The sequence below is a fragment of the Aquarana catesbeiana genome, linkage group LG01, assembly GCF_042186555.1.
Source record: "Aquarana catesbeiana isolate 2022-GZ linkage group LG01, ASM4218655v1, whole genome shotgun sequence".
NCBI lineage: Eukaryota > Metazoa > Chordata > Amphibia > Anura > Ranidae > Aquarana > Aquarana catesbeiana.
The window spans coordinates 384,086,102-384,111,015 of NC_133324.1; the positions used below are offsets into that span (position 1 = coordinate 384,086,102).

The 24,914-nt window shown below is 39.7% G+C and overlaps 2 protein-coding genes across 3 annotated transcripts in view; one reads left to right on the forward strand and one right to left on the reverse strand.

Moving 5' to 3' along the window:
• LOC141147007 (guanine nucleotide-binding protein subunit alpha-14) overlaps positions 1-13,683 on the forward strand; it is a 175,532-nt gene extending 161,849 nt beyond the window's left edge. The window contains exons 5-7 of the mRNA XM_073633934.1: positions 430-559; positions 6,060-6,213; positions 11,284-13,683. Of these exons, the coding sequence (XP_073490035.1) occupies positions 430-559; positions 6,060-6,213; positions 11,284-11,474 (475 nt within the window). The 3' untranslated portion in view covers positions 11,475-13,683. The remainder of the gene's footprint in view (positions 1-429; positions 560-6,059; positions 6,214-11,283) is intronic.
• Positions 13,684-14,871: 1,188 nt separating this feature from the next.
• Positions 14,872-24,914, reverse strand: part of VPS13A (vacuolar protein sorting 13 homolog A) — a 370,607-nt gene continuing 360,564 nt past the window's right edge. For both annotated transcript variants that reach the window (XM_073633920.1, XM_073633912.1), the window contains exon 72: positions 14,872-18,062. In XM_073633920.1, coding sequence (XP_073490021.1) covers positions 18,012-18,062 — 51 coding nt within the window. In that variant the 3' untranslated portion in view covers positions 14,872-18,011. The remainder of the gene's footprint in view (positions 18,063-24,914) is intronic.

Below are 24,914 nucleotides of genomic sequence, written 5' to 3' on the forward strand. Positions count from 1 at the left end.
TTATTTCTGAAGTAAATGAATGTTGAAATGCAAGAGAAAAAAAAAAAAAAAAAAGCAAACCACAGAGTATAGATGCCTTAATGATATGCATTGAAGGAACTATACAAATGACTTACACTGCGCTGATCATATAAACTTTGATAAGCTTTGACTTTTTCAATGTAAAGGTAGATGTTTTACCAACAAGTAAAAACAAGTCTTGTATAAGCTGAGTTACTATGTGAAAACCAATATTGCCTGTGTAGCGCTGGCATTTCCATGTTCCATTCAAAAATGCATACAGAAGAGCGCCTGCGCTCCCAACAGTCAGTCAGGGGTATCTCCTGTCTCCTACAGGTAGCAACTTACTGGTTTCATTGATTAGAATGGCTTTTTTAAAACTAAAATGCCTTCACTATTATAAAGAGACTCTGACTATTTGTTTGACAGGATGGTGGATGTCGGTGGCCAGAGATCTGAAAGAAGAAAGTGGATTCATTGTTTTGAAAATGTCACTTCTATAATTTTTCTGGTGGCGCTGAGTGAATATGATCAGGTCCTTGCAGAATGTGACAATGAGGTAATTCTGTTTATATGTGTTACACTAGCATCAATTTCTTGATAGTTTAGGACTGATTCACAAAACCAATGGAGATACCAACTGAAAGCAGAACTAAACTGTAAAAAAGAAACCTTTTTGAGCAGGCAAAAGAAACGCATACTATGGGGATACTGGTGCAACTGTGCATGACGGCCAATCGGCTTCTAAACTCAGCTTGTTCAATTAAGCTTTGGCAATGAAACCTGCAGCTGATTGGTTTCTATGCAGAGCTGCACCAGATTTGTACTCTCCAGTTTTATTAAATAACCCCCTATGTTTCTTCTGCAATAAAACAAACTTGCCTGCTATTTCACAATCTTCTTTAGACGGTACACTGAGCTGTGCGTGCAGTGTACATTGTCAGCACACCTTGGTGTTGTCCTTCCCTTGTAAATTCCTTTATTTGGGCTAGTGAATACCTCCCACCAGGGCAGCCATCAGAAATTTTGGGGCCCCTTAGCTTTAGGCTTGGGCCCCCGGGGCCCCAAACCCCCTACATTCTCCAGGGCCCGCCCACTGGTCATCCCACCAAGTCCTTCAGTGCACCCACTTTTATTTTAACACTCTTACACCGTTGGAGACTGGAGGGATGGTGCTGGGCGTGGGTGGAGATGCGTTATGGAGACTGGAGGGATGGAGTAGATGCTGGGTGGGGGTGAAGATGATTGAGTTGCATTGTGAAAATGGATGAGGATGAGGCTGCGTGGGGATGAGGGTTACATAGTGAAGAGGCTCTCCAAAATGTAACTCTCATCTGCACTCAGTCATCCATTTTTTTTTTTTTTTATCAAAGAAAAAGTTGTTTATTTTGATTGTTCATTGAGTCAAATATACATCATACAAAGTAGTACAAAGCATGATATGAAGCAGTAATTGACATGTTATACTGTCAGATTATTTAAAACATGCAAATCAAACATATGGCAAAATTTACACATAGTATATGATGATACCAGAGACAAGGTATAATGAGTGTAAAGAAACAAACCAATTAAACCATTAAAGCGGATCTTCACCCATTTTTAAATCAGCATCTCAGTGGCTTCTAAAAGCAACACCGAGTGCCATATGGAGCTTTTTTTTTTTTTTTTTTTTTTTTTACCTACCTTACGTTATCTGTCTTTCTTTTTTTCTGTCCCTGCGGCTGTGGGCATGGACTTTGCGGGTATTGACGTCATATCCTTCGTTCCCCGCAATGTCTCCTGGGATCTCATTGTCTTTCATCCCAGGAGACATTGCGGATAACCTCCGCCAAATCTCATGAGACTTTTTGGTTGCCATCACAACGGGGCGGGAACTTCCGACGACGCCGCCCGTTGTCATGGCAAAACAGAATCAGACGGCGATGACACTGGGCATGCGCGGGCATGCGCGGGAACGAGCGGTGAATGCTGGGAGGACAGCATTCACTGCATCCCGGAATTTCGTGCTTGTGGGTTTCAAATGCCCACAACGAAGATGGGAACCGCTGTCTGTGATTTTTAAAAGTTATTCTTTGTAACGAAATCGCCCACAATCGGACTTACTTCACAGAACATGTGAGTAAATTATCATGATTAGAAAAGTTTCTGAATGAACTCCTAAAAAAAAAAAACGTTAGATGGGTGAAGATCCGCTTTAAAGATTTAGTGCAAGGAAAAATTAAACTGTCAAACAGCTTGATCGGGTTCTGCATGCCTCCAGGACCCCGTAGGTAAGCCGTTCCCCAACATTCTACTCAACCCACCAGAGTTATGACTACTGTTACATTTCAAAATGATGTCAGTTCTTTTTTTTGTTTTTTTAAACCTTTGGAAAATGTTAGCCATGTAAAAGCCTATCCTTGACTAATTGATGTGGTGCTAACCCAGGAACCTCCAACCAGGCCTGCCACATTGTAAAAAATTTGCGGGGTGCATTTCTATGCTGGTATGTCAATTTCTCTCTGACTAACATGTTATTGACTTGCTCAACCCATTGCCGTCTAGTGGGGACCCTGGAAGTTATCCAAAATCGTGCAATTAGTTTGCGAGCCATATATAACAAGTGAAGAATCGCTGTGTGTACGGATGGGGACAACAGCTCTTCATCCAGGGCACCCCAGTAGGCATGTCGTAGGGTCTCGCGAAATAGTAAAAGCATAAACCTGAGAAATTGTATCAAGGACTTCCGTCCAATAGCGAAAAAGTTTGGGGCACTTCCAGAGCATATGTAAAAGGTCACCATTGTCCCTCTGACATTTTGGACATAGAGGTGAGTCACGTACTCCCCATTTGTAGAGACGTACTGGAGTCCTGTATGCCCTGTGTAACAAATAGAGATGGGAAAGCTTTTGAGAGGCAGATACTGAGACCAGGGAAGCAGATGCGAGGCAAAGGTTCCAGGTCTCCCCATCCATGACTCCCACATCCTCCTCCCATTTGTGTCTACATGGTAAATTGGCTGGGTCTTGAATTGTTTTAAGAAGCATATTATAACATCTAGAGATCATGCCCTTCTTTTCTCCTTCCATTAGGATCCTTTTGTATTAGCGGGTGGTCTATCAACCTGAGTTCTGTTTGTCTTGACTGTGTCTGTAGTGCATGTCGTAGCTGCAGATACTTGTAAAAATTAGTACGTGGTATGTCAAATTCCCCTTGTAGCTCTATAAATGATTTAAGGATAGTCCCCTTGAACATTTGTGCAATGTACCTTATGCCTGCCCTTTCCCAATTCCCGAAGCCTTGAAGTTTGTATAGCTCCTTAAAGTTTAGGTTTCGCCATATGGGAGTATGGAACAAATAGCCCTTTATCCCTAGCATCTTTTTAATGTAGGACCACAGAGTTTTTAAATGGAGTACCGTCGGAGCCCCAGTATTTAAATATGGATGACCCGCCTCCAGCCACATCAACGCCGTGATATTATCATCAGTTGTGGGGTGGAGGAGCCTGCATATTGGATCTGACGTGTCCATTAGTCCCCAGCCTCCCAGTTGCAGCTGGGAAGCAAAGTAATAAACACTAGAATGACGTGCCGCTAACCCCCCTTCTTCCTTAGTATATTGTAGTGTCGATAAGCTGATTCTTGCCGTTTTTTTAGCCATATAAGTCCTCTGAACTGGGAATCTATTCTATCAAACCAGCGTCGGGGATCCAGATTGGGGCGTTATTAAAAATGTACAGTAATTGGGGTGCCCATAACATCTTTATTAGATTGATTCTACCTACTACGGATAAAGGCAGTTTACACCATGCATTAGATTTATCCCAAAATTTAGCAAGCAGAGGAAGTAAGTTAAGGGATATGTATTAAGAAACATCCGGAGATATTTGAATACCTAGACAGCGAAAGGAGGACACTACCTGCACCATTGCCATGCACTCCGGAAGGGGGCTTGTAATGGGGTCTATTGGCATTAGTACCGACTTATTCCAATTAATGGAGAAGCCAGATAATGCTCCGAAAGCCTTAATGAGAGTCATCACAGCACTCAATGAGTTCTGCGTGTCACCTAAATATAGCAAGGTGTCATCAGCATATAATGACACTACATCAGCACCTGAGGCATGCTGGAATCCCACTATGTCACTGTCCCCTCTTATTCTCTGCTAGAGGTTCCAAAGCCAGGGCAAACAGCAGGAGTGATAAAGGGCTCCCCTGTCTGGTGCCCCGGCACAGTGAAAAGGACTCCGTTAATAAAGTTGGTTCCCAGTCCTAAATGATCCAACATCTTCCACAGATAAGGCCACTCGACACTGTCGAAGGCCTTAGCTGCGTCCAGTGAGAAGATCACTCTATTTCCCGTGTTTTTAACAGGAATCTGTAAATTTAGAAAAAGTCTCCTGAATTTTGATGCTTTGTTCCCCAAAGTGGAGGGCCACCCTGAAAAAAAAAAATTGCACCAAAAATCCTAAAAAAATAAAAAAAAAAAAACCATTTGAAAAAAAAAAAATTAAACTTACCTGAACCCTTGTTGCTAGGCAGTCTTCCTAATCTGCCTCTTCCTATTCCGCGGCATGTCCTGTTCCTCGTGAGTGGCCCCGTTGCCTTCTGGGAACTGTGTGTGTTCCCAGAAAACCACAGGGCCATTCACAGAGCGCCGCTCACGCGTTCGTAGTAGGAAACTGGCAGTGAAGCCGCAAGGCTCCACTGCCTGTTTCCCTTAGGATGGCGGTGTCTGGACCCGAGAGCCGAGGGACGGGTCGGCCTCAGGCGGCCGACATCGCGGGCACCCAGGATAGGTAAGTACTTATTTAAAGTCCACAGCTACAGTGTTTGTCGCTGCTGACTTTAAAAAAATAATTTCGCTGGCCGGAATACCGCTTTAGTTATCACTTTTGCCTCATGGCAAGGTGCTCCATCATGCTGAAAAGGCTTTGTTTGTCACCAAACTGTTCTTGGATGGTTGGGAGAAGTTGCTCTCAGGAAGTTTTTGTACCATTCTTTATTCATGGCTGTGTTCTTAGGCAAAATTGTGAGTGAGCCCACTACCTTGGCTGAGAAACAACCCCACACATGAATGGGGGTACTTGAGGACTGAGGTTGAGAACCACTGCCCTAAACAATTGGAAAGAGGATTCATCAGAGAAAATTACTTTAACCCACTCCTCAGCAGTCCAATCCCTGTACCTTTTGCAAACTATCCATATGTCCCTGATGCTTTTCCTGGAGAGAAGTTGCTTCTAAGCTGCCCTTCTTGACACCAGGCCATCCTCTAAGTCTTCACCTCGCTGTGCATACAGATGCACTCACACCTTCCTGCTGCCATTCCTGAGCAAGCTCTGCACTGGTGGTGCCCCGATCCCACAGCTGACTCAACTGTAGGAGATGGCCCTTGTGCTTGCTGGACTTTCTTGGGCGCCCTGAAGCCTTCTTCACAACAATTGAACCTCTCTCCTTGACGTTCTTGATGATCTGATAAATGGTGGATTTAGATGCAATCTTAGTAGCAGCAATATCTTTGCCTGTGAATCCCTTTTTTTGTGCAAAGCAATGATGACTGCACATGTTTCCTTGCAGGTAACCATGGTTAACAGAGGAAGAACAATGATTTCAAGCACCACCCTCATTTTAAAGCTTCCAGTCTGTAATGCTGATTGAGTTAGAATAACAGTGTGATTTCCAGCCTTGTCCTTGTCAACACTGACACCTGTGTTAACGAGAGACTCACTGACATTTCAGCTGGTCATTTTGTGGCAGGGCTGAAATGGAGTGGAAATGTTTTTTTATGGGATTTAGTTCATTTTCATGGCAAAGAGGGACTTTGCAATTAATTGCAATTTATCTGATCATTCTTCATAACATTTTTGAGTATATGCAAATTGCCATCCTAAAAATTTAAGCAGCAGAAAATTAATATTTGTGTCACTCAAAACTTTTGGCCACAGCTGTAGTTGTATTTCCCATACAGTTTGGAAATTAGTGCTTTTATTATATTATGAATATTTTTTTTTCCTGTATATTCACCTGCACATTTGAATTCTGTTAATATCTAAAAAAAAAACAACTTTTTTTCTTCAGAATCGAATGGAAGAAAGCAAAGCTTTGTTCAGGACCATCATAACTTACCCCTGGTTTCTGAATTCTTCTGTTATCCTGTTCTTGAATAAGAAGGATCTGTTAGAGGAAAAAATCCAGTTCTCTCACCTAATTGACTACTTCCCAGAGTTCACTGGTAAGCATCGGTTACACTGTTGCAAAGGCCTGAAGAAAACCATAAAAAGTCTGCTTGGATAAGGAATTTGTTGAGCATAGGGACTTTTTTCTGTAGAATTTCAGCAATGTCAAATCTGACTTTAATCAGATAGTGTTGTGGATCCCCAATGGACTTGTAGAATCCTCAATAGATGGGAACAGATATTCCAATTTGAAGCACGTAGACCAAGCATGAATGTGCCCAGTTGCCGAGATTAATTAGGGAGACTCTGCCTACCCGCTGAGTGCTTATTTTTATTCTGACACTTTCCTCTGCCCCTGGTAGGTTGGCCAGCTAGCTGGTATCTCCAAAGAGGATGGTTTGCTCAGTGTTTTGAGTGATTCTGATTCTCAGCCTGTGAAAAGGAATTCCACAATGTCCATAAATACAGTACCAGCCTTTCTTGAAACCCCATGGTGCATCACTCACACATTGGAGTGTGAGAAGGAAACTGCCCCCAGAACAGTGTAAAACGTGACTGGGTGCTCTGGCTGCAAGATATTCTATATAAAAGGTACATTTAAGTTGGGCACACTGGCTACTGTAGAACAGACAGATGTACACATGGACCAATTTTCAGGTCGTGTGTACTGGGCTTTTACCTTGGAAAAGTTGAAGTTTGCTGGATAGTATCCGCAGTTCCTAAATTATTTACATGCTTAAAGTTTCTCTGCTCTTTCAAATAAAGTGCATGTATCCTTCCTCCTAAGCCACTCAGACCTAAAATAATTACCTTCACCCGCCTCAGATGTGTACTCAGGCTCAGAATTGTAGCCTGCCACAGTGTTAACATCCGGGGCCAAAACCATTGGCCTGTGTCGGGAGTGTCTCCAAGTACAAGTGTGCACTACAATATTCAGTTTGGTTTGCATTTAAATATATCGAAAGAATTCCCAACATTCCACCTAATTTCTAGAGAGCTGTGCATGTATCACTTTAAGACTCTGAAATAATGAGGCTCTATTCACACATGCTGCTTTTACCAGCATCAGATGTTGTTTTTTTTTTTTTTTTTGCAGCTAAAAAACACCTTTCACATGTTATTCTATGTGTCCATGCACACACAAGCTTTTAGGAGCTGTAAGTGGCATAGGCGTTTTTCAAGCTGCAAAAAACCCCCAGGGCCAGCATGTTCTGAAGACCAGCGTTACAGCTACGTCTGCTGGATACAGCATTAAGCCATGACAAGCAGGTTCTTTTTGTTTTTGACATGTCAAAAATTAATGGTTCCCTATGAGAGCCGTCTTAACTGATCCGCTTTTCAGCCCATTGATTATGAATGGAAGTCGCAGCCAAGTCGGTTTATAATGATCCATGCATGCTTGATGGCACATTCCGTTACAAGGGGTGGGGTCTCATAGTGACATCATTGGATGGCCATGCAACATATCTATATAAGAACTGACAGAACGGAGCTGGTGCCAGAGAAGACACATTGACGATTTTAAGAAAGGACTTGTCAAAAACCGACTATTTTTATTTACACTGCACTGCCTTTTTTTTTGGAGTGAATGGGTAGGGGTACCCCCTACTCATTCACCTGGGGGCAGTTTCTCACAACCATCACCCGGGGTTGTTGGGAAAAGGCCCTTTCAGGGCATGTGGCCTGGTATGGTGCTTGCGTGAAGCACCCCCTATTCCTGAACTGCATGCTCAGATAAGGGTCTGGTAATATTTTTGGAGGGACCCCACGCCGGTTTTTTTTTTTTTTGTCCCCATTTTGGCATGGGGTTCCTTTTCAAGATCCTCAGTTGGGTTATGATAATCTGACTTGGATGCGACTTCCATTCAGATAAATGGGCTGTCAGGTGGATTGGTTAAGACTGCTCTCATAGGGAACCATTGATTGTGACATGTAATGTGACTTGTGCTCTGTAGTAAGAGTGGAGAATAGAATAGGCTACCAAACGCACATTAACGCCAATGCAAAGAGCTACTAAAAGCGTGTTTTTACAGCCGCTTTTTCCTGGTGTCGGTAGTGGATTTGCAGCTTGTTTTTTTTTATGTCCTGTGTGCATGAGGACTAAGTAGCCTTTGTGTTCAGCTCTGTACACTTGTGTCATCCTTTTCATGTATTAGTGTTGACAAAGTTATTCTAGGAATCCAGTCAAGAGAAATGTGGAGGTTTCCAATGCTGATCTATGAGTTTTTTACCTAAACACCTGGCTTCAATACTTTGGGGATCACTTAGCAGAAACCAAGTATTCAGGACATCTGACTGTTTTTTTGATTTGCATACATGTTCTGAGTCATTGACTCATAATGTATTAAAGCTAGAGGATCTGGATACCTGCCGGGCAGCTAGTGGTTTCAAGAATATGACCAATTGCCAGACCTCATATTTTTGTTAAGACAGGTTTAAATGTATATGAAATCTGGGAGAAGATCTGATCTTTTTCTGCTGCGGATTCACTTTCCCTCCTCCACAGCCTGTGACTGGACAGTGAAAGGACAAGCAGCACCCTAATGGGTTCATCTCTTACAATAGCAATAAAAAGTATGTGAATCCTGTTGGAATTAACTGGTTTTCTGAATTAATTTACCATAAAATGTGATCTGATCTAAGTCAATAATCGACAAACACAATGGGATGGATTTACTAAAACTGGAGAGTGCAAAATTTGGTGAAGCTGTGCATGGTAAATCGGCTTCTAACTTTAGCTTGTTCAGTTAAGCTTTGACAAAAAAAAAAACAGAAGCTCACTGGTTTCTATGCAGACCTGCACCAGGTTTTGCACTCTACAGTTTTAGTAAATCATCCACTTTGTGCTTAAGCTGATAACACACAAACAATTCTAATTTCTTGTGACTTTGAATGTTTAATGAATGTGTTCAATAACACAGTGCTGGAAGAAAAAGTAAAAATTACTTGCACAAAAGCTAATTTGAGTCACTAGTTTGCACACCTGGAGTCCGATTAAGGAAATGAGTTTGGAGCTACTTTAGTTAAGATATGAACAGCATTCTTAAAATGTTTGCATAAGAAGCATCAGCTGATGTGAACCATGCCTTGCAAAAAGGAGCTCTCTGAAGACGTACGATCAAGAGTATTTGATCTGCATAAAACTGTAAAGGGATACAAATCAATCTCAAACTGTTTAGGCATCCATCAGTCAAGATGAATTGTTTGGGAAGAATACTCAGTACTATGTATGGCGTTAAAAGGCACATCATCCCAACTGTGACATATGGTGGAGGGAACGTTATGATTTGGGCTTGCTTTGCTGCCTAAGGGCCTGGAACACTTGCCATCATTGAGGGTAAAATTAATTCCCAAGTTTACCAAAATATCCTACAGAATAATATCAGGGTAGTTGTCCGCCGGCTGAATCTTAGTAGAAGTTGGGGGATGCTGCAGGACAATGACCCTAAGCGTTGATGTAAATACACCACCAACTGACTTCAGAAGAAAAAAAAGTGCCTTTTTGTAGTGGCCCAGTCAGACCCCAAACCTTAACTCCATAGACGTGCTGTGGCATTACCGCAAGAGAGCCATTCACACTAAAGCCCCGTACACATGACTGGATTTTCCAATGGGAAATGTTGGATGTCAGGCTGTTGGCGGAAAATCCGACCGTGTGTATGCTCCATTGGACAGTTGTTGTCGGACTTTCCGCCAACAAATGTTGGCTAGCATGTTTTCAAATTTTCCGCCACAAATGTGTGTTGTCGGATTTTCCAATCGTGTGTACACAAGTCCGTCGGACAAAAGTACAAACACGCATGCTCGGAAGCAGAAGCGGTCAGTCTTGTAAACTAGCGTTCGTAATGGAGAATTAACATTCATGACGTGGCAAATTATGAAATCTCCAAATGCAACGCAAAATTCTCTTCTTCTTTAATGGGATAATAATGAAGCTGCTTTCCTGGTGATACTGATGGAGTTATTGCAAACAAATTTTCCAAGGCTTTTTTTCTAGTGATATCAAGAATAATATGTTTTTCTTTTTATTTGTGCAATTTACCACAACACCATCATCCTGTAGTTTATAAGATCAAAGATACAACTATGTTGGTGTCCCTTGTCAATATTACACTGTATTTTTTTAAATGTAACTGCCTACTCCCAAACTGTCATTTGAAGTAAAACACATAGCCAAGTATTATTCTCCATAATTGTTTTATTGTACATAAAAAAAAAAAAAAAATTAGACATGCTATCTGCCATAAGAACTTAACCAAAAAGGGCATTCTGTGCATCCAAAAATATACCAAATCATATCATTATTATTCAACCAAAAAAATGTCAAAGCAATAACTCCAAGGCCAATAATAAATAACACGTTATCTCCTCCTATTCCGCAACATGTCTGGTTGACAAACGGCCGTCCAGAAACAAACTGAAAAGCATGAAATGAAAAACACAAAAAGAAAAGCGCGAATCAACACTCGCCAAACTTCTACTAGCACAGAATTAGCAGAAGGAGTCCAAAGGGTGGCGCTAAAGAGCTGGAAAAACACATAGTATGTCTAGTACGTAACTACATTCGTAACTGTTGGCCAACATTTGTGTGACCGTGTGTATGCAAGACAAGTTTGAGCCAACACCCTTCAGACAAAAGTCCATGGTTTTGTTGGCAGAAGGTCCGATCGTATGTACGAGGCATTAGTCTGAGCTGCAGCAGTTTTGTAAAGAAGAATGGTGAAACATTCCTCAATGTTGTACAGGTTTAATCCAGAGCTACCAAAAGCGCTTGCTTGAAATCATTGGTGCCAAAGGAGGTTCAACCAGCTATTAACACAAAGGGTTCATTTACTTTTTCCTCAAACACTGTGAATGTTTAACTGATTTGTTCAGAAAAGGCATGAGAAATTAGACCTGGTTCCAGTTAAGCCCAAGGGGTTCACAAACTTTTTTTTTGCCACTGTATGTCATTCTGCTCTCTCCTATTAACATGTTCCTTGTGTTGCTTATCCCCCCTCTCTCTAAGCTATGCTGTACACAACTGGGGATAGCAAGCCAAATGCAATTGTATTGCGTAGTGGGGTAGTAGACATTTATATATCTGTATGAGTATATTTCTAATGGATTCTGTGTTTGTCAAAAAGGTCCTAAACAAGATGCCAAAACAGCTCGGGATTTCATTCTGAAACTCTACCAGGACCAGAACCCTGACAAAGAGAAGGTCATCTATTCTCACTTCACCTGCGCTACAGACACTGAGAATATTCGCTTTGTCTTCGCTGCTGTTAAAGACACTATCCTACAACTAAACCTTAGGGAGTTCAATCTAGTGTAAGAACTGGACAATGCAGTCTGTGGATCTTTTAATTATTCTGTACCAATGACTTGTCCCCTTGGAGGCAAGATGGTATAGTTCTCTACCAACTGTAATGTGTTCTAATTTTTAAGAATATCTCTGGTGAAAATGTAATCAGGAAGAGAAAATATTAATTTCCCCCCCCCACGTTTACTGTTTTTTTTTTTTTAATGTGGTTCATATACCTTAAATGCGTTTTTCCTTTCCCCCCCTATGTTTTAGCTTATTTTATCCGATGTTTGTACAAAAAGATATTTAAAAAAAAAAAAAAAAACAGACTGAAAAATTAAACGTAAAATAGATGATTTGTTTTATTTCCCCCCCCCAACCATGTTGTGTTTTAGTTTGTAACCAGCATTGCCTTAACTTTTTCAAAGCAACACAACATTTTTTTTAATAGAACATCTTTCCTTTTTTAAATAGACCCAGGTGTTTGACATTATAATTGTAGAATGTATTTCTTTCTGAAGGATGTGGGTGGGCCGTTTGTTATTTAATAGAGCCATTAACAGAAAAGCTAGATTGAGAAGAATGTTAATCAAGGAACTTTTACAATGTAATACCAAAGACAGACATTGTAACGATATTTGTAAATATGTATCTCTTTATAAATAATATGTATGTGTATATATCTGTATAAGCATATATACATATATTTTTGTTTCCTTCCAGTGAGGCAGTTTGAATATGAAGAAAAATACAATTTAAAATCTTAGGACACTAAAGGATCTTGGCGTGCTGTATATGTTCTGTATTTGATTTTCAAACTGGCTGCTTTATTAGCAATGCGTATGGCATCTAGCCTCCACAATAAAGTGCTTTTTTAATTTCATTTTTTTAGGAGGTTGTTTCAAAAAGCATACTTGACCATTTTCCAAATGGTAAACTTTATCCATTTGTATTCTTGTTGGGGGCTTTTTGAAAAAAAAAAAAAAAAAAAAAACTTTTTTTTTTTTGCCTAGCTGGTAGATGTTTTTCTTCTTAAAAATGTATCTATGCAGCCTCTAAGCAATCTTACACACCCAAATGATCAACCTTTGTTTTTATGTATAAAATTCAGATTCCGTAATTTCAAGTTTTGTAAGTTATTTTTCTTAAATTGCACTATCACTCATGACTTCTCTTACAAAGCCAACATTTTGTAAAAGCGATTCACAATGAAAGCCTTATAGGAAAACATGGTGATGTTGGTGCAGAATTTCTGTGAGCATCATCAGACAACCAGACGCAGCAATGTGTATGATTATTTTACTTTTAAGTGTATTTTTGATACTGATTATTTCATGTTAAACTGCTAAATTGATCAACATTATTTGGGTTTTGATTTTAAATCTGATGTTTTGTTAGCCTTTGTCAAGATTATATTTTCTGTTTTTAAATGTAGTGGTATTCAGAATATGTTAAACATTTGTATATATAAAATGTGTCCTTGGCAAGTAATGTTGGTTGTTTGATAACACAATAAGATCTGCTTGTACAGGAAATGGTACTTTTATTTCCTGATTATGTTTTGGATAGTCTTCCCCGAACTAAATAATAGTAGTGGAGGTAGGCCTGTATTATGAATGATGTGACCCCTAAGAAGTAGTAAAGAGGCACAGAGGAGGAAGCTCACGCAGCAGTTCTGTTGTGTGGTTGGGTAGAACTCATCACTCTCCATAGCATTTTTTCCCCCCCATAGGATTGTATATCAGGCCGCACTCTTGCTTACAAGAGATCAACACTCACAAGGGTAGGTGTCTTGCATTATTATTTTTTTTTTTTTTTAAAGAGATTCCAAATTTGCATCTATGTTTTTAAAACCTGTTATTTTGTAGTGTCATCAACTTCTGGGTTTCCTGGTATCAGCCCACTCTGGAAGGCAGGATCTGATGGGAGGGTGGTTTGTGTTCTTGGTCCTACAGGTCAACCTTAATATGAAATCTATGCAAAGCAAAAAGAATTGTGATTTTTAAACTGAACAATTGTTGAGAAGTTAAGAGATTGTGTATGAGAAGGCCCTTAATGTATGCCACACTGAACTTGGTGCAGCTCCACCTTTATATAAGATATGGCAATGACTCTACATCATTTTACTGCCAGTGTTTGCTGGCTTAATGCAGGGAATCCCTTTTACACTCTCCAACTTGTTTTTATGTTTGTTTTTTTTTGCGTTTACAATTTCAATAAAGATATGAAAACTTCTGGACTCTTAATGTATAATTGTAGACTAAAACTACAGCCACCTTTTTGTCTCATTCCTTCAACCTTGTGAAAAAGTTATTATATATCAACGTGAACTGCATAAGAAATTAAAGTGATTGTAAACCCTCACAATGCAAAACAACCCATTCAGTTTTTAAAAAAATGAAAGCCAAAATATTTGTGTCTAGATATACAAAGAAAACATTAAAAATTATATATATAATATATTTTTTAATGTGTTCTCAGCTGCATAAGAGCTAGGGGAGGAGAAAATGCAGTGCACTGGTCTTCCCAGTGAAAGGTTGTATTGGGGGGGGGTGGATAGAAGATAGTGTCAGGACAAGTGTGATCACTGGAGGAGAAGCAGGCTGAGTTCCCAGCACAGCTAGAGTACAGACCACAATGTGCTGTCATGCCTAGTTTAGTCAGTTTTTAATAAGAAAGCAGATGGAGTGGCAGGGACACCAGGGATTTCATATAAAGAGAACAGGATACTTTCTCATACACGTGTATGGTACAGCAGGCACATATCAGGAGAATGAAATGTTGGGTTTACATACTCTTATCTGTAAAGCATTACAAGGGTCAAGTGATTTACCTGCCAAAATAGAAAAGTGTGATTAAAAAAAAATACATAGTTAAAATGCACAGTGGCCTCTTGCACACGATACTGATGTTTTGAGCTTTGCTTTTTTGGATGTCATTTCAGGTGTTCATTTTACACACACAATATCTTCCTAGGGAAAATTAATTCCTATTCTGTTCATATTCATTTGCGGTGCAAAATACTGACCGGGAATGCAGATTTTCTGTTTTTTGGGGTTTTTTACTAAGGGATACTCCGCACTTAAATTTGCACAGACACATTGTAAATAACAGGCTACATTTTCGCTCGGTAAAAAATAAATGCTGTACTGAGTTTTCAAGCTGCATTGTGCAAGAGGCCTTAGTGAGAAGTGATTACCAAACATCTGTTTAATTCCATATACATAATTCAATGTTTGCATTCACTGCTCTTTGTAAATTCAGGCCCTTGACACAGAGCAGGCTGTTTTTTTTTTTTTTTTCTTTTTATGTGCATGTTTTAAAAGTGGGACACAGTACTAAAAAGTGGGACCTTTGGGAAGTTGTATATAATACATACAGTAATTAGCTGTGACAGACATGACAAATAAAAAGAGACTGCAATTCATTACTGGAAATCAAGCATGAATAAATTTTATTACCCCAACCTGAAGAAACCCTTTCTTAATAAGTAGTGTTGTCAATTTTAATGGTGTAACAGCTTGATGCATAAAAGTTCAGTCAGACTAGACAAGTTACGGATTCTTTTCATTAAATGAAAAATGGTCACAAAGGTGATCCACGGCACTACAATCTTTTCTGTGAGCTAGTGCCATTTCATTTAGCGGACAGTTAGCCTGTATTGCATTCTTTAAATTTAAAACCAACCACCGACATGAGCCTGTGCCCCACAGAGAGGCCCTGGTGCTGTCACTGCTGTCTAGTGCACTGGTAGTACCATCCTTTTAGCATTTTTTCCCCACCTTAAAGTGTTTGAACTTATTTACTAGTGTCTGAGTTTGAAACCGCTTTATTACAGTTAAATCATAACACCAGCCAAAGTTTTTTTTTAAGGTTTTGAACACCTTGGCAAAAGGGTAGAGCCACTGTTTTTTTTTTTTTTTGTTTGGCCATTGGGAAAATATTGTAGAATCCCTTCAGCTCTCATTACGATATAACTTCTTATGGACCAGAGACTAATTGTTACATTTCAACTATGGGCCTATTGGTTTGGGTATACCCTTGTTTCAAGGCTTTCATTTGCAAAACAAAAAATAGTTTTTATTTAGTTTGAACAGTATTTTAAAACTACCTGTTTTTATTATGTGATTTGTCCCATTTATAATAACACTAAAATCAATTTTCAGTACAAAGCATTGTGTTCACAAATTTAACAAGGGTTCTTTGCCAATTTTTGTAACATAACATCAATTATACAATTATTTATTTTTTTTGGTTTTCGGGAAAAACAATGCTTTCATTTGGCAAATGTGTCATGTGAAAAATGTTTTTACTTGCTACGTAATGTAAAGCCCAAAAACCCACAATAAGATGAAAAAAAAAAACAAAAACTCCTTTATCTAGTTTCACAGACCAGTGTTAATTTAAAACAACCAGCCTTTATGTAAAAAAAATAAAATAAATATTAGTTTCATTTTACTAACCCTAAAAATCACTTCATACTCTGTGCAAGAAAATGTATTTAAAAATAACATTAGCTTTAGCCAGCTGTTAGACTGATCGAATCTCAAGTGGTTCAGTGGGAACCAGCTAAGATTCCAACCATGTATGAGGCAGGCTGACTATACCCAAGTTGATCAATACTTGGGTAAAATCAGCCTGCTGGAGTTCACATGCGATTACTGCAAGCGGCTGGTATAGCCACCTGCAATATTCACTCTTCTCCCGGCGGGAGCAGCTTTCCCTGCACTCGGCAGGAGGGATTCCTGTATTAACACTGTCTGTGTTGATGGGGGCATCGAGCAAATTTCTTTCCTGCAACCTGGGGGGTGTGTGTTTTTGGAGAGGACCCATTATAGCCTGGTTACTCAAAAGAAGGTTTTAGGTCCATAACTAATTTCCATTTCAATGCCGAGTGTCAGAGAAGCTTGGGGACATAATAGTTTGCTGATGATCCCAAGCACAGTGACCTATAGGTTGAAACATATCAACAGCAATCATTATGGTGCCAATATAAGATGCAGTTCCACATTAAGCACCACTGACAGATCTGGCTGGAGTGATTGTAATCAACTAAAGCATAGGGGTCTTGTCTGTATGCCTGAAGTCCATTGCAGCAAGTAAATGTATTTTTGATCCTTTAAATTCTCTAACATCTTACAGCTGAACTCCAGGCCAGCCACTAACTACATTGTTGTCTTTTATTTATATATATATATATATATATATATATAAAAGATTGGTTTTATCTATTAACACTGTGCTCCCCTGTCAGCATAAACAGATTAATGCCTGATCCTACCATTCCTTCTTCCAGCCTGAGTGCTGCTGTACAGGGGATATAGGATATCAGCTACCATAGTACAGTCCAGTACTGACACTAGTTAGTTAAAAATGCATGTAATACATTTTCATTGAACAAATAACTGCATTAACTGGTGTTGTACTATATCTGCCTGGAGTTCAGCTTTAATGTCAATGGATGGTGAAAGTGCAAAATTGGAGTAACATTTGAGTCTGTACAGGTATAGAAATCTAGTTAAGGCATGTTGCAGAAAAACAAAAACAAAAAACTATATCCCTTACTTATTTAACTAGTGCAAAAATGCTGTAGCACCACATGTTCTATATGCAAGAAAACAAAAACATGCGTACATTCACAACTAATAACTTTAAAACATTTTGATTAGAGAGTAGGAAAAGTAAAATGACAGTAAAAGATTTGTCACTGTGTACATTTCAATAATTCATGTGCAAACTGGTACCCAGAAATGAATGTAAACTGTTCTGTAGTAATACAATAACTTACACAGCAGCCTGTCTTTTACTGTACACATTCTATACAATTAACAGACCGTGCCATTCATTAACACCCAGTTCACACTGAATATTATTCCCTAACTATATAGATGGGTATTTATATTTACCACTGCATATAGAGCTTCAAGAATAAATTGTCTTTATTTAAACTTGACATATTAACTAAATTATACACCACTATTTTTAGTTTTAGTTTTTGAAATCACTCTACTTTAGCAGAACTTTATGTGCAGCTTGCCGACATCTGTGCGACTTCATGCACAGATGTCTATGCAAGTTGCACATGAAATCGCCAAAAATAGTGCAGGAATCTTTTGTAAGTTGGAGTTGCACCGATTTGAACGGTTCCATAGGCACAAATAGGGTGTGAAATATCATGCGATTTGAAACAGTCAGATCACACCAATGTGAACAGAGCGTAAAGCTGCATACTTTCTTCATAAAATACAGGGCACCAGTTACTACTGCATATAGCATTTATACTGTACATGTCTTCATGGCAGGGCTTTTCCTAGGAATTATAGCTCTGTCAAAAATCCGCCATTGTAGATAAGCAGTGTGTGTATTAATATATATATATATATATATATATATATATATATATATATATATATAAACATCATTTAGCAATTGTACATTAATAGTTTGGTAAAATAGCTGACAATCAATAAGTTAAACAATACCATTCAAAAATGTCGTACAAATGTTTGGCAGGCCGTGAAATTTGTGTATGTGTAAAGTCAGACTTGTGGTTACTGCAATCACCTCTCATGGCTTTGGTTGAAGATCTCGGACTTCTTCCAATTTCGACAGAATCCACTATGGAAATAAATTATGATAAACATTATTTCAATACATATACAGGGCTGGAACAAATAATCGATTATGTAAATAGTCGTCACCTATTTTCATAATTAGTTGCTAAGCTAATTAGTTGGCCTGCATACATTATTTGTTTACATATCAGAAAACAGTGCAGCACACATACAGCTCAGTAAGTGCCTAAGAACCTGTGAATGTTTGAGGAGCAACGCCTCATGGGACATGTAGTCCTGGGCTGAAGGAGAAAGTGAGCGATTCTAAATGTATGTTTATAGCCAGCATAAGTAACAGCAGGCGCAGGGCACTTGTATCAATCTACATGCCTATGACAAGGGAGTCTGTCATACATATTATATTACAGTCCTGTCTGAAAATCTGCAAAACAGCGTTTTTAAGTCTTTTATAATTTTTTTTTCTTTAACCACTTAAGCCCCGGACTATTTGGCTGGCCAAAGACCAGAGCACTTTTTGCGATTCAGCACTGTGTCACTTTAACTGACGATTGCGCGGTCGTGGCTCCCAAACAGAACTGAAGTCCTTTTTTTTTCCCCACAAATAGAGCTTTCTTTTGGTGGTATTTGATCACCTCTGCGGTTTTTATTTTTTGCGCTATAAACAAAAGAACAGCGACAATTTTGAAAAAAAGCAATATTTTTTACTTTTTGCTATAATAAATATTAAAAAAACATTTTTTCCTATTTTTTGGGGATATCAGTTTAGGCCGATGCATATTCTTCTACATATTTTTGGTAAAAAAAAAAAAAAAAAAAAAAAAAAAATCACAATAAGCGTTTTTTGATTGGTTTGCGCAAAAGTTATAGCGTCTACAAAATAGGGGATATTTTTACTAGTAATGGCAGCGATCAGCGATTTTTATTGTGACTGCAACATTGTGGCGGACAGATCGGACACTTTTGGTGCTATTTTGGGACCATTCACATTTATACAGCGATCAGTGCGATTAAAAATGCATTGATTACTGTGTAAATGTGACTGGCAGTGAAGGGGTTAGGTGTGTCCTAGGGATGTGTTCTGTGGGGGCGGGGAGGGGCTATGTGTGACACTACACAGATCACAGGTCCTGATTACAGGGAGCTGTGTGATCAGTGACAGTGTCACTAGGCAGAACAAGGAAACGCTTGTTTACATTAGCATTTCCCAGTTCTTCAGCTCCGTGAGACCATTGCGGGTATCCCTGCGGACACAGAGTCTGCGGGACCCGCGATCACACTCACAGAGCTCGTGGCAGAGTCATGCGCGCGGCGCACACGGGACCACACGGCGGCAAATTCAAAGGGACGTACAGGTACGCCCATTTGCGCAGCCATGCCATTCTGCCAACGTATATGTACATGCGGTGGTCGGCAAGCGGTTAAATAAAAATTTTGATCTCTGAGCCTGATGATATGTACCATATTCAACCTCTGTTAGTATATCCTTCTCTTCTGTCTGTTAGTCTCATAGTGTATTAGATATTTTGTTCCCTAACTATATAGCTGATTATATTTACCACTGCATATAGATATTCAAGAATAAATTGTCTTTATTTAACCACTTCAGCCATGGAAGATTTGGCTGCTCAATGATCAGGCGATTTTTTGCGATTTGCCACCAAATCTCCAACTCCATTTGTAGAACTGCAGCCCCAAACTTACATGAAACCTCCATCATGCTTTACTGTTGCCTGCAGGCATTAATTATTGTACTGCTCTCCGGCCCTTCTGCAAACAAACTGCCTTCTGCTACAGCCAAATATTTCAAATTTTAACTCATCAGTCCAGGGCACCTAAACAAAATAGTAATAATATCCGAGTGCAACTTTCCATCTGATAGATCTGCCATTGTTTTAACTTTGGATAGTAAAACATTTTTTTTCCAGTAAATACCTTATACAGCCCACTTCCTGTTTCTTGACCGTTAAAAAGCCTAGGCTTATGACATCATGCACAACTCTCACTCTCGTGAGAGTATGCCAGCGGGGGGGGGGGGGGTGTTGAGTCATAAGAGGGCCAAACCTCCCCCAACACACACTTCTATCTCCTGTCTTGGAGAACGTGTGAGAAGTAATTAGGCTGATAACAGAGCTATGAAGCAAGAGATAGCTACAGAACATAGTGCTTTGGAGAGAGATAACACAACACTGCAGATAGATGTGCCCAGCTCAAATTTCATGAATCGGGTTTACATCCACTTTAAGAGCATAGAAGTTGGACGCTGGTGACTTATATGTTATTAGTTGCAATAGCATTCACTCTTTTTTTTATTGTTATCGCTTATTTCTGTTGTCGTCAAAATGATAGCAGATCTGAATTTAGGTTTAGTGATGGTGGTGTTATTCAAGACCCAAAACAGCTTGTCAGTCTGTCCTGCCTATAGCAGGACTACAAGCCCAATAATGGCTTTTTACAGCTGAAGTGACACAAGCTGGCTAAACACTGCACTTATAATTCAATCCTAATGCAATACAATGCACAATTTACCTGTGTTATCCCTGTAAAATCTCCACGAGTACAAATACCAGTTAATCTGCCAGAAATCCAGTAAACTCCTATACATTCTGCCTCTGCTGCACTGCCCAGGCAGTGTTATCAGCCCTGAAGGAATTTGACGAAATAAACCAAAACATCTATGGCATTTCATTTACAGGAGGATGGAATAAACAAAGCACTGACTACCTAGACCTACATTTTTTTTAAAGAAAACAGAGAGCTACAAAGCAAAACGTTTTTCAAGAAAACTGACCCCAATGGATATATTCCAATTAACAGCTGTCACCACCCCAAATGGGTGGGTAATATACCAAAAGGACAACTGATACGTATACACCGCAATTGCAGAAATCTCCAAGATGATGAGATTCAATCCAACACACTTATTGATAGGATTGTAGAAAAAGGGTACAAAAGAAGAAATCTAGAAACCCTAAAACAAAGGGTCAGAACAATAGATAGAAATACCATGATAGAAGACAAAAAAAGATAAAAAGAAAAATCAGCACAATGAAACGGCCTTCCTCACTGGTTACAATAGACAACACAAACTAGTGGAAAAAGTTCTAAAAAAACACTGGCCCGTTTTACAATCTGATAACATTCCGAATATCATCCTTCCGAACAAACCATCCTTCATTTATAGAAGAGCCCCTGCCTTACGAAACAGACTAGTTCATAACGCACTTGATCCCCACCCCCCCCAATACAAATTAAAATATTCAAAGAAGTTAAAGGGTTTTTTAAATGTGGCAAATGCCTCCCATGTAGGACTAGCAAAAAAACTGAATGCAAAAAGGAGTCCTTTAGGTCAATCACCACTGGGAGAGAATATAAAATCAAGGAATTAATAACATGTACCAGTACACATGTTACGTATGTAATTGAATGCCCCTACCAAAAACAGTATGTAGGGAGAACCACAAGGCCCCTATTTGTCAGAATTCGGGAGCACATAAACAACAATAAAACGGCCTTCCTAAAGCATGGAGTATCCAGACATTTCAAGGAGTACTATAATAAAGATTTGTCTGGCCTTGTTTTCTATGCCATAGATAAAATCAAGGGTCACTGGAGAGGAGACAATAAAAAGATCAAAATATCACAAAACTAAACCAAATGGATTTTTATATTGAATACCCTCCAACCTAAGAGTTTGAATATAGATATAGACCTAAATTGCTTCCTCACTAATTTAGAACTCCCCTTCCCTCCCTTTTTCATAAATGTCCTTTGTCACCATATGTCTTTAGTAGCTTCTATATACATTCAATATAATATTTTAACATTAGACGCCTTTAGAAGACATAGGACTAGCCAGTAATATGATCACACAGCTGAGTCCACCACATAATATTAATGGTATGTAGGTGGGAGGTGCATGTTATGCCTTATATATAGGCATAATTCGGTTTTATATTTATTTTATATTTTATACACATAGAAGTAGGTCTAGGTCATATACATAGAGATTTGCTTTATTTACAGAGTAAGGGGTAAATATTTCAAATGGATTACTCGTTTTCAACATTAATGTTCATATCACAATATTTGTATTGTTCAGGCATGCGGTGTCCCCATGAGTGGCCTGCACTGACGGTTGCTAGATCGGTCTAATACTTTAAATTATGCCCATTTGGGTGCAGTGCATTGATCGGCAATGCAGCAACACTACCATCAGTGCCTCTATCTGTCTTTCGGATAGATCAACCAAAAAAGGCAGTGGTCACATGACCACCAATCAGGGTACATCTCATGCTATTTAAACTGGATGGTGTAGCAAGATGGCGCCACTCCAGATGACAGCCCAGTGATGAAACGCGTATGGCGGCGTTACCAGCGTCTTTGCATCACTTCCGGTTTTGAGCCGTGGAACGCAAACCGTCCCGGCTTCCTGTTTTTTCAAAGCTCTGTATTACTGCATTATATGTGAGTACGTTTTCACACTTATAAAATACATTCTACTTTTTAAACTGTAATACACTATGGAGATGTCTCTTTTCTGCATGTGGGAGCTGCGAAGGGAAAGCTAAAAGAGACCCTCATATCTTACACCGCAAACACGGAAACAACCAGCTGACACAGGAGAAAGCCTTTTGTTTGCTACACAGTGGCCAATACTGTGAAAGCGCAATACCCCTACATGGGGTGAAGGGTTCTACCTATAGGGCACCCATAAAGAAGCACCGAGCACAGTTTATGAAGAGCACCTGTCACTTTATTTTTGCATTATAACGGCTTATGGACTTTTTTTGCATACAGTATATATTATCTAAAACTGTCAATTGATACATGGAAGTAGCACCAAAGAATGCATGTATAGGGCACTAGTCACTTTAAGAATATGTTTTCATACGTGTTTTTATATTAGGAGGAGTACTGTGGTTCACACGTTTATGTCATTAATTTTTGCATTTTGACCTTATGAGCCACACTGAGACCATTCAAATAGAAGCATATTAGATGCTGCACCAGGACACAGGTCATTTGCATATTTGGTTCCCACTATATATTTTGCCTTGAGTTTTGGTCTTAAATCCGAGATATATTTCTTTTGGGATTTCTTGCAAGCTATATAGGGGTATGTGATACTACACCCCAGAACAGCGCCACATCTACCCTCTTTCCTCCACACATTTACCTTATACATTTCACTTAGGTGGATGTATTGGTAGAGGCAGCAGTTCTTCTTCTTGAATTTTTTTCCATAAGTCCGGGACTCCAAAAACTTTTCACAGTGTTATCAGCCCTGCCTAGTTCTACAATGTAAACTAATAAACACCTCTCGCCTGGGGTGGGAAAAGTGTTCTGTAATTAAATAGAAGAGAATTGGATAGAGCAGACAACACTGCTTAAAGCAGAATTCCGCCTAAAAACAAAAATAATTAAAGTCAGCAGCTACAAATACTGCAGCTGCTGACTTTTAAAATAAGGACACGTACCTGTCCAGGGCCCCCACAATGTCCTCACCCAAAGCCGACCTGTCCCTTGGCTCCGGGTGGAAGCGCCGGCATTGCTAGTAAGGGAGTCAGGAAGTGAAGCCTTGCGGCTTCACAGCCTGGTTCCCTACTGCACATGCACGAGTTGCGCTGCGCGTTCTGAGTGGTCCCTGCTCTTCTCTGGGACCTGTGCGTCTCCCAGAAGACAGCAGGGGGGATGGAGGAGGGGCCGGACATGACGCAGCGATCTTTCGCCAGAAGTGGGAGCAAATACCCGTATTAGACAGGTATCTGCTCCCCCTTGAAAAGTGCCAAATGTGACACTGGAGGGGGGGGGATCCAGACAGCGGAAGTTCTATTTTTGGGTGGAACTCCCCTTTAAGATTTCAGTGCTATGCCACCAAGGAGGCCAATTTAGACAGCTGCAAGGGGCATATTCACAAAAGCAGTGTAAAATCATTTATGATATGAAAATTAAAGGGGTTTAATACTGCAGCCTATATAATGGAAAATATCTCTAGTTCGTGAGCTGCAATGGTTGGGAGGAGGAAACGCAATGATTGCACTCTACTAATCAGCTTTTTGCAATGAGCAACAAAACGGAACATATTGTCCAAAGACATGAATTCTGAGAAACCTAAACTTGATTCTCAAGGCTTTATGACTACCCAAGCAAAACCAATTCTCCATGATGCCTAGAGGTAACAGTGCTGCGGCCTTTACGATGGAAAGGAGGTGACCAGAAGGACAGGTACCAAGAAACACACACAGTACATTAGATAAGGCAGTACAGCAGAGGGAAGGGTGGTGCATAGGTTAGTAACCTGCAATATGGGTCTGGGAAAAAAAAGAGGGAAGAGTAAGAACTGGTGCTTTGGAAATGGAGAAATAAGGTGGAGCCTTCTGAGCTATCCACTTAATGCCTAATATAACAGGTCCAACAGACCCCCCCCTCCCCATGCTCTGCTTTCTATTAATAATTACATCCTGCTGTGTAGGTTTAAGAGTTCAGGATATTCTATCCACCATCATTCAAAACACGAGAATAATTACTAAGTGGACCCAAGTTTATTCAACAGCGTGAACACAACAGCATGATCCTTTGTCAAGCCAGCCATAGACGGTTCGAATCTCGGCCAGCTTCAGCAGGGACTAGCAAAGATTTGAAACATGTATGGGCTGGCTGATTTTAAATGCGATTATTGCTAACGGCTATTATAGTCTCTAGCAGTAATCGTGTTCTCCCAGAGGAAGAACATAATGGCAAGACTGTTTGAAGGGAGACTCTAGTGATTTTCAACAACAGGTTGCAGGAAAGAAAATCACTCCCGTCTATGGCCGGCTTTATATAGTTTGGAATTATACATTGCATAGAAAGAAAAGAGTTGTGGATATATACCGGAGTTGTTTTTTTTTTTTGC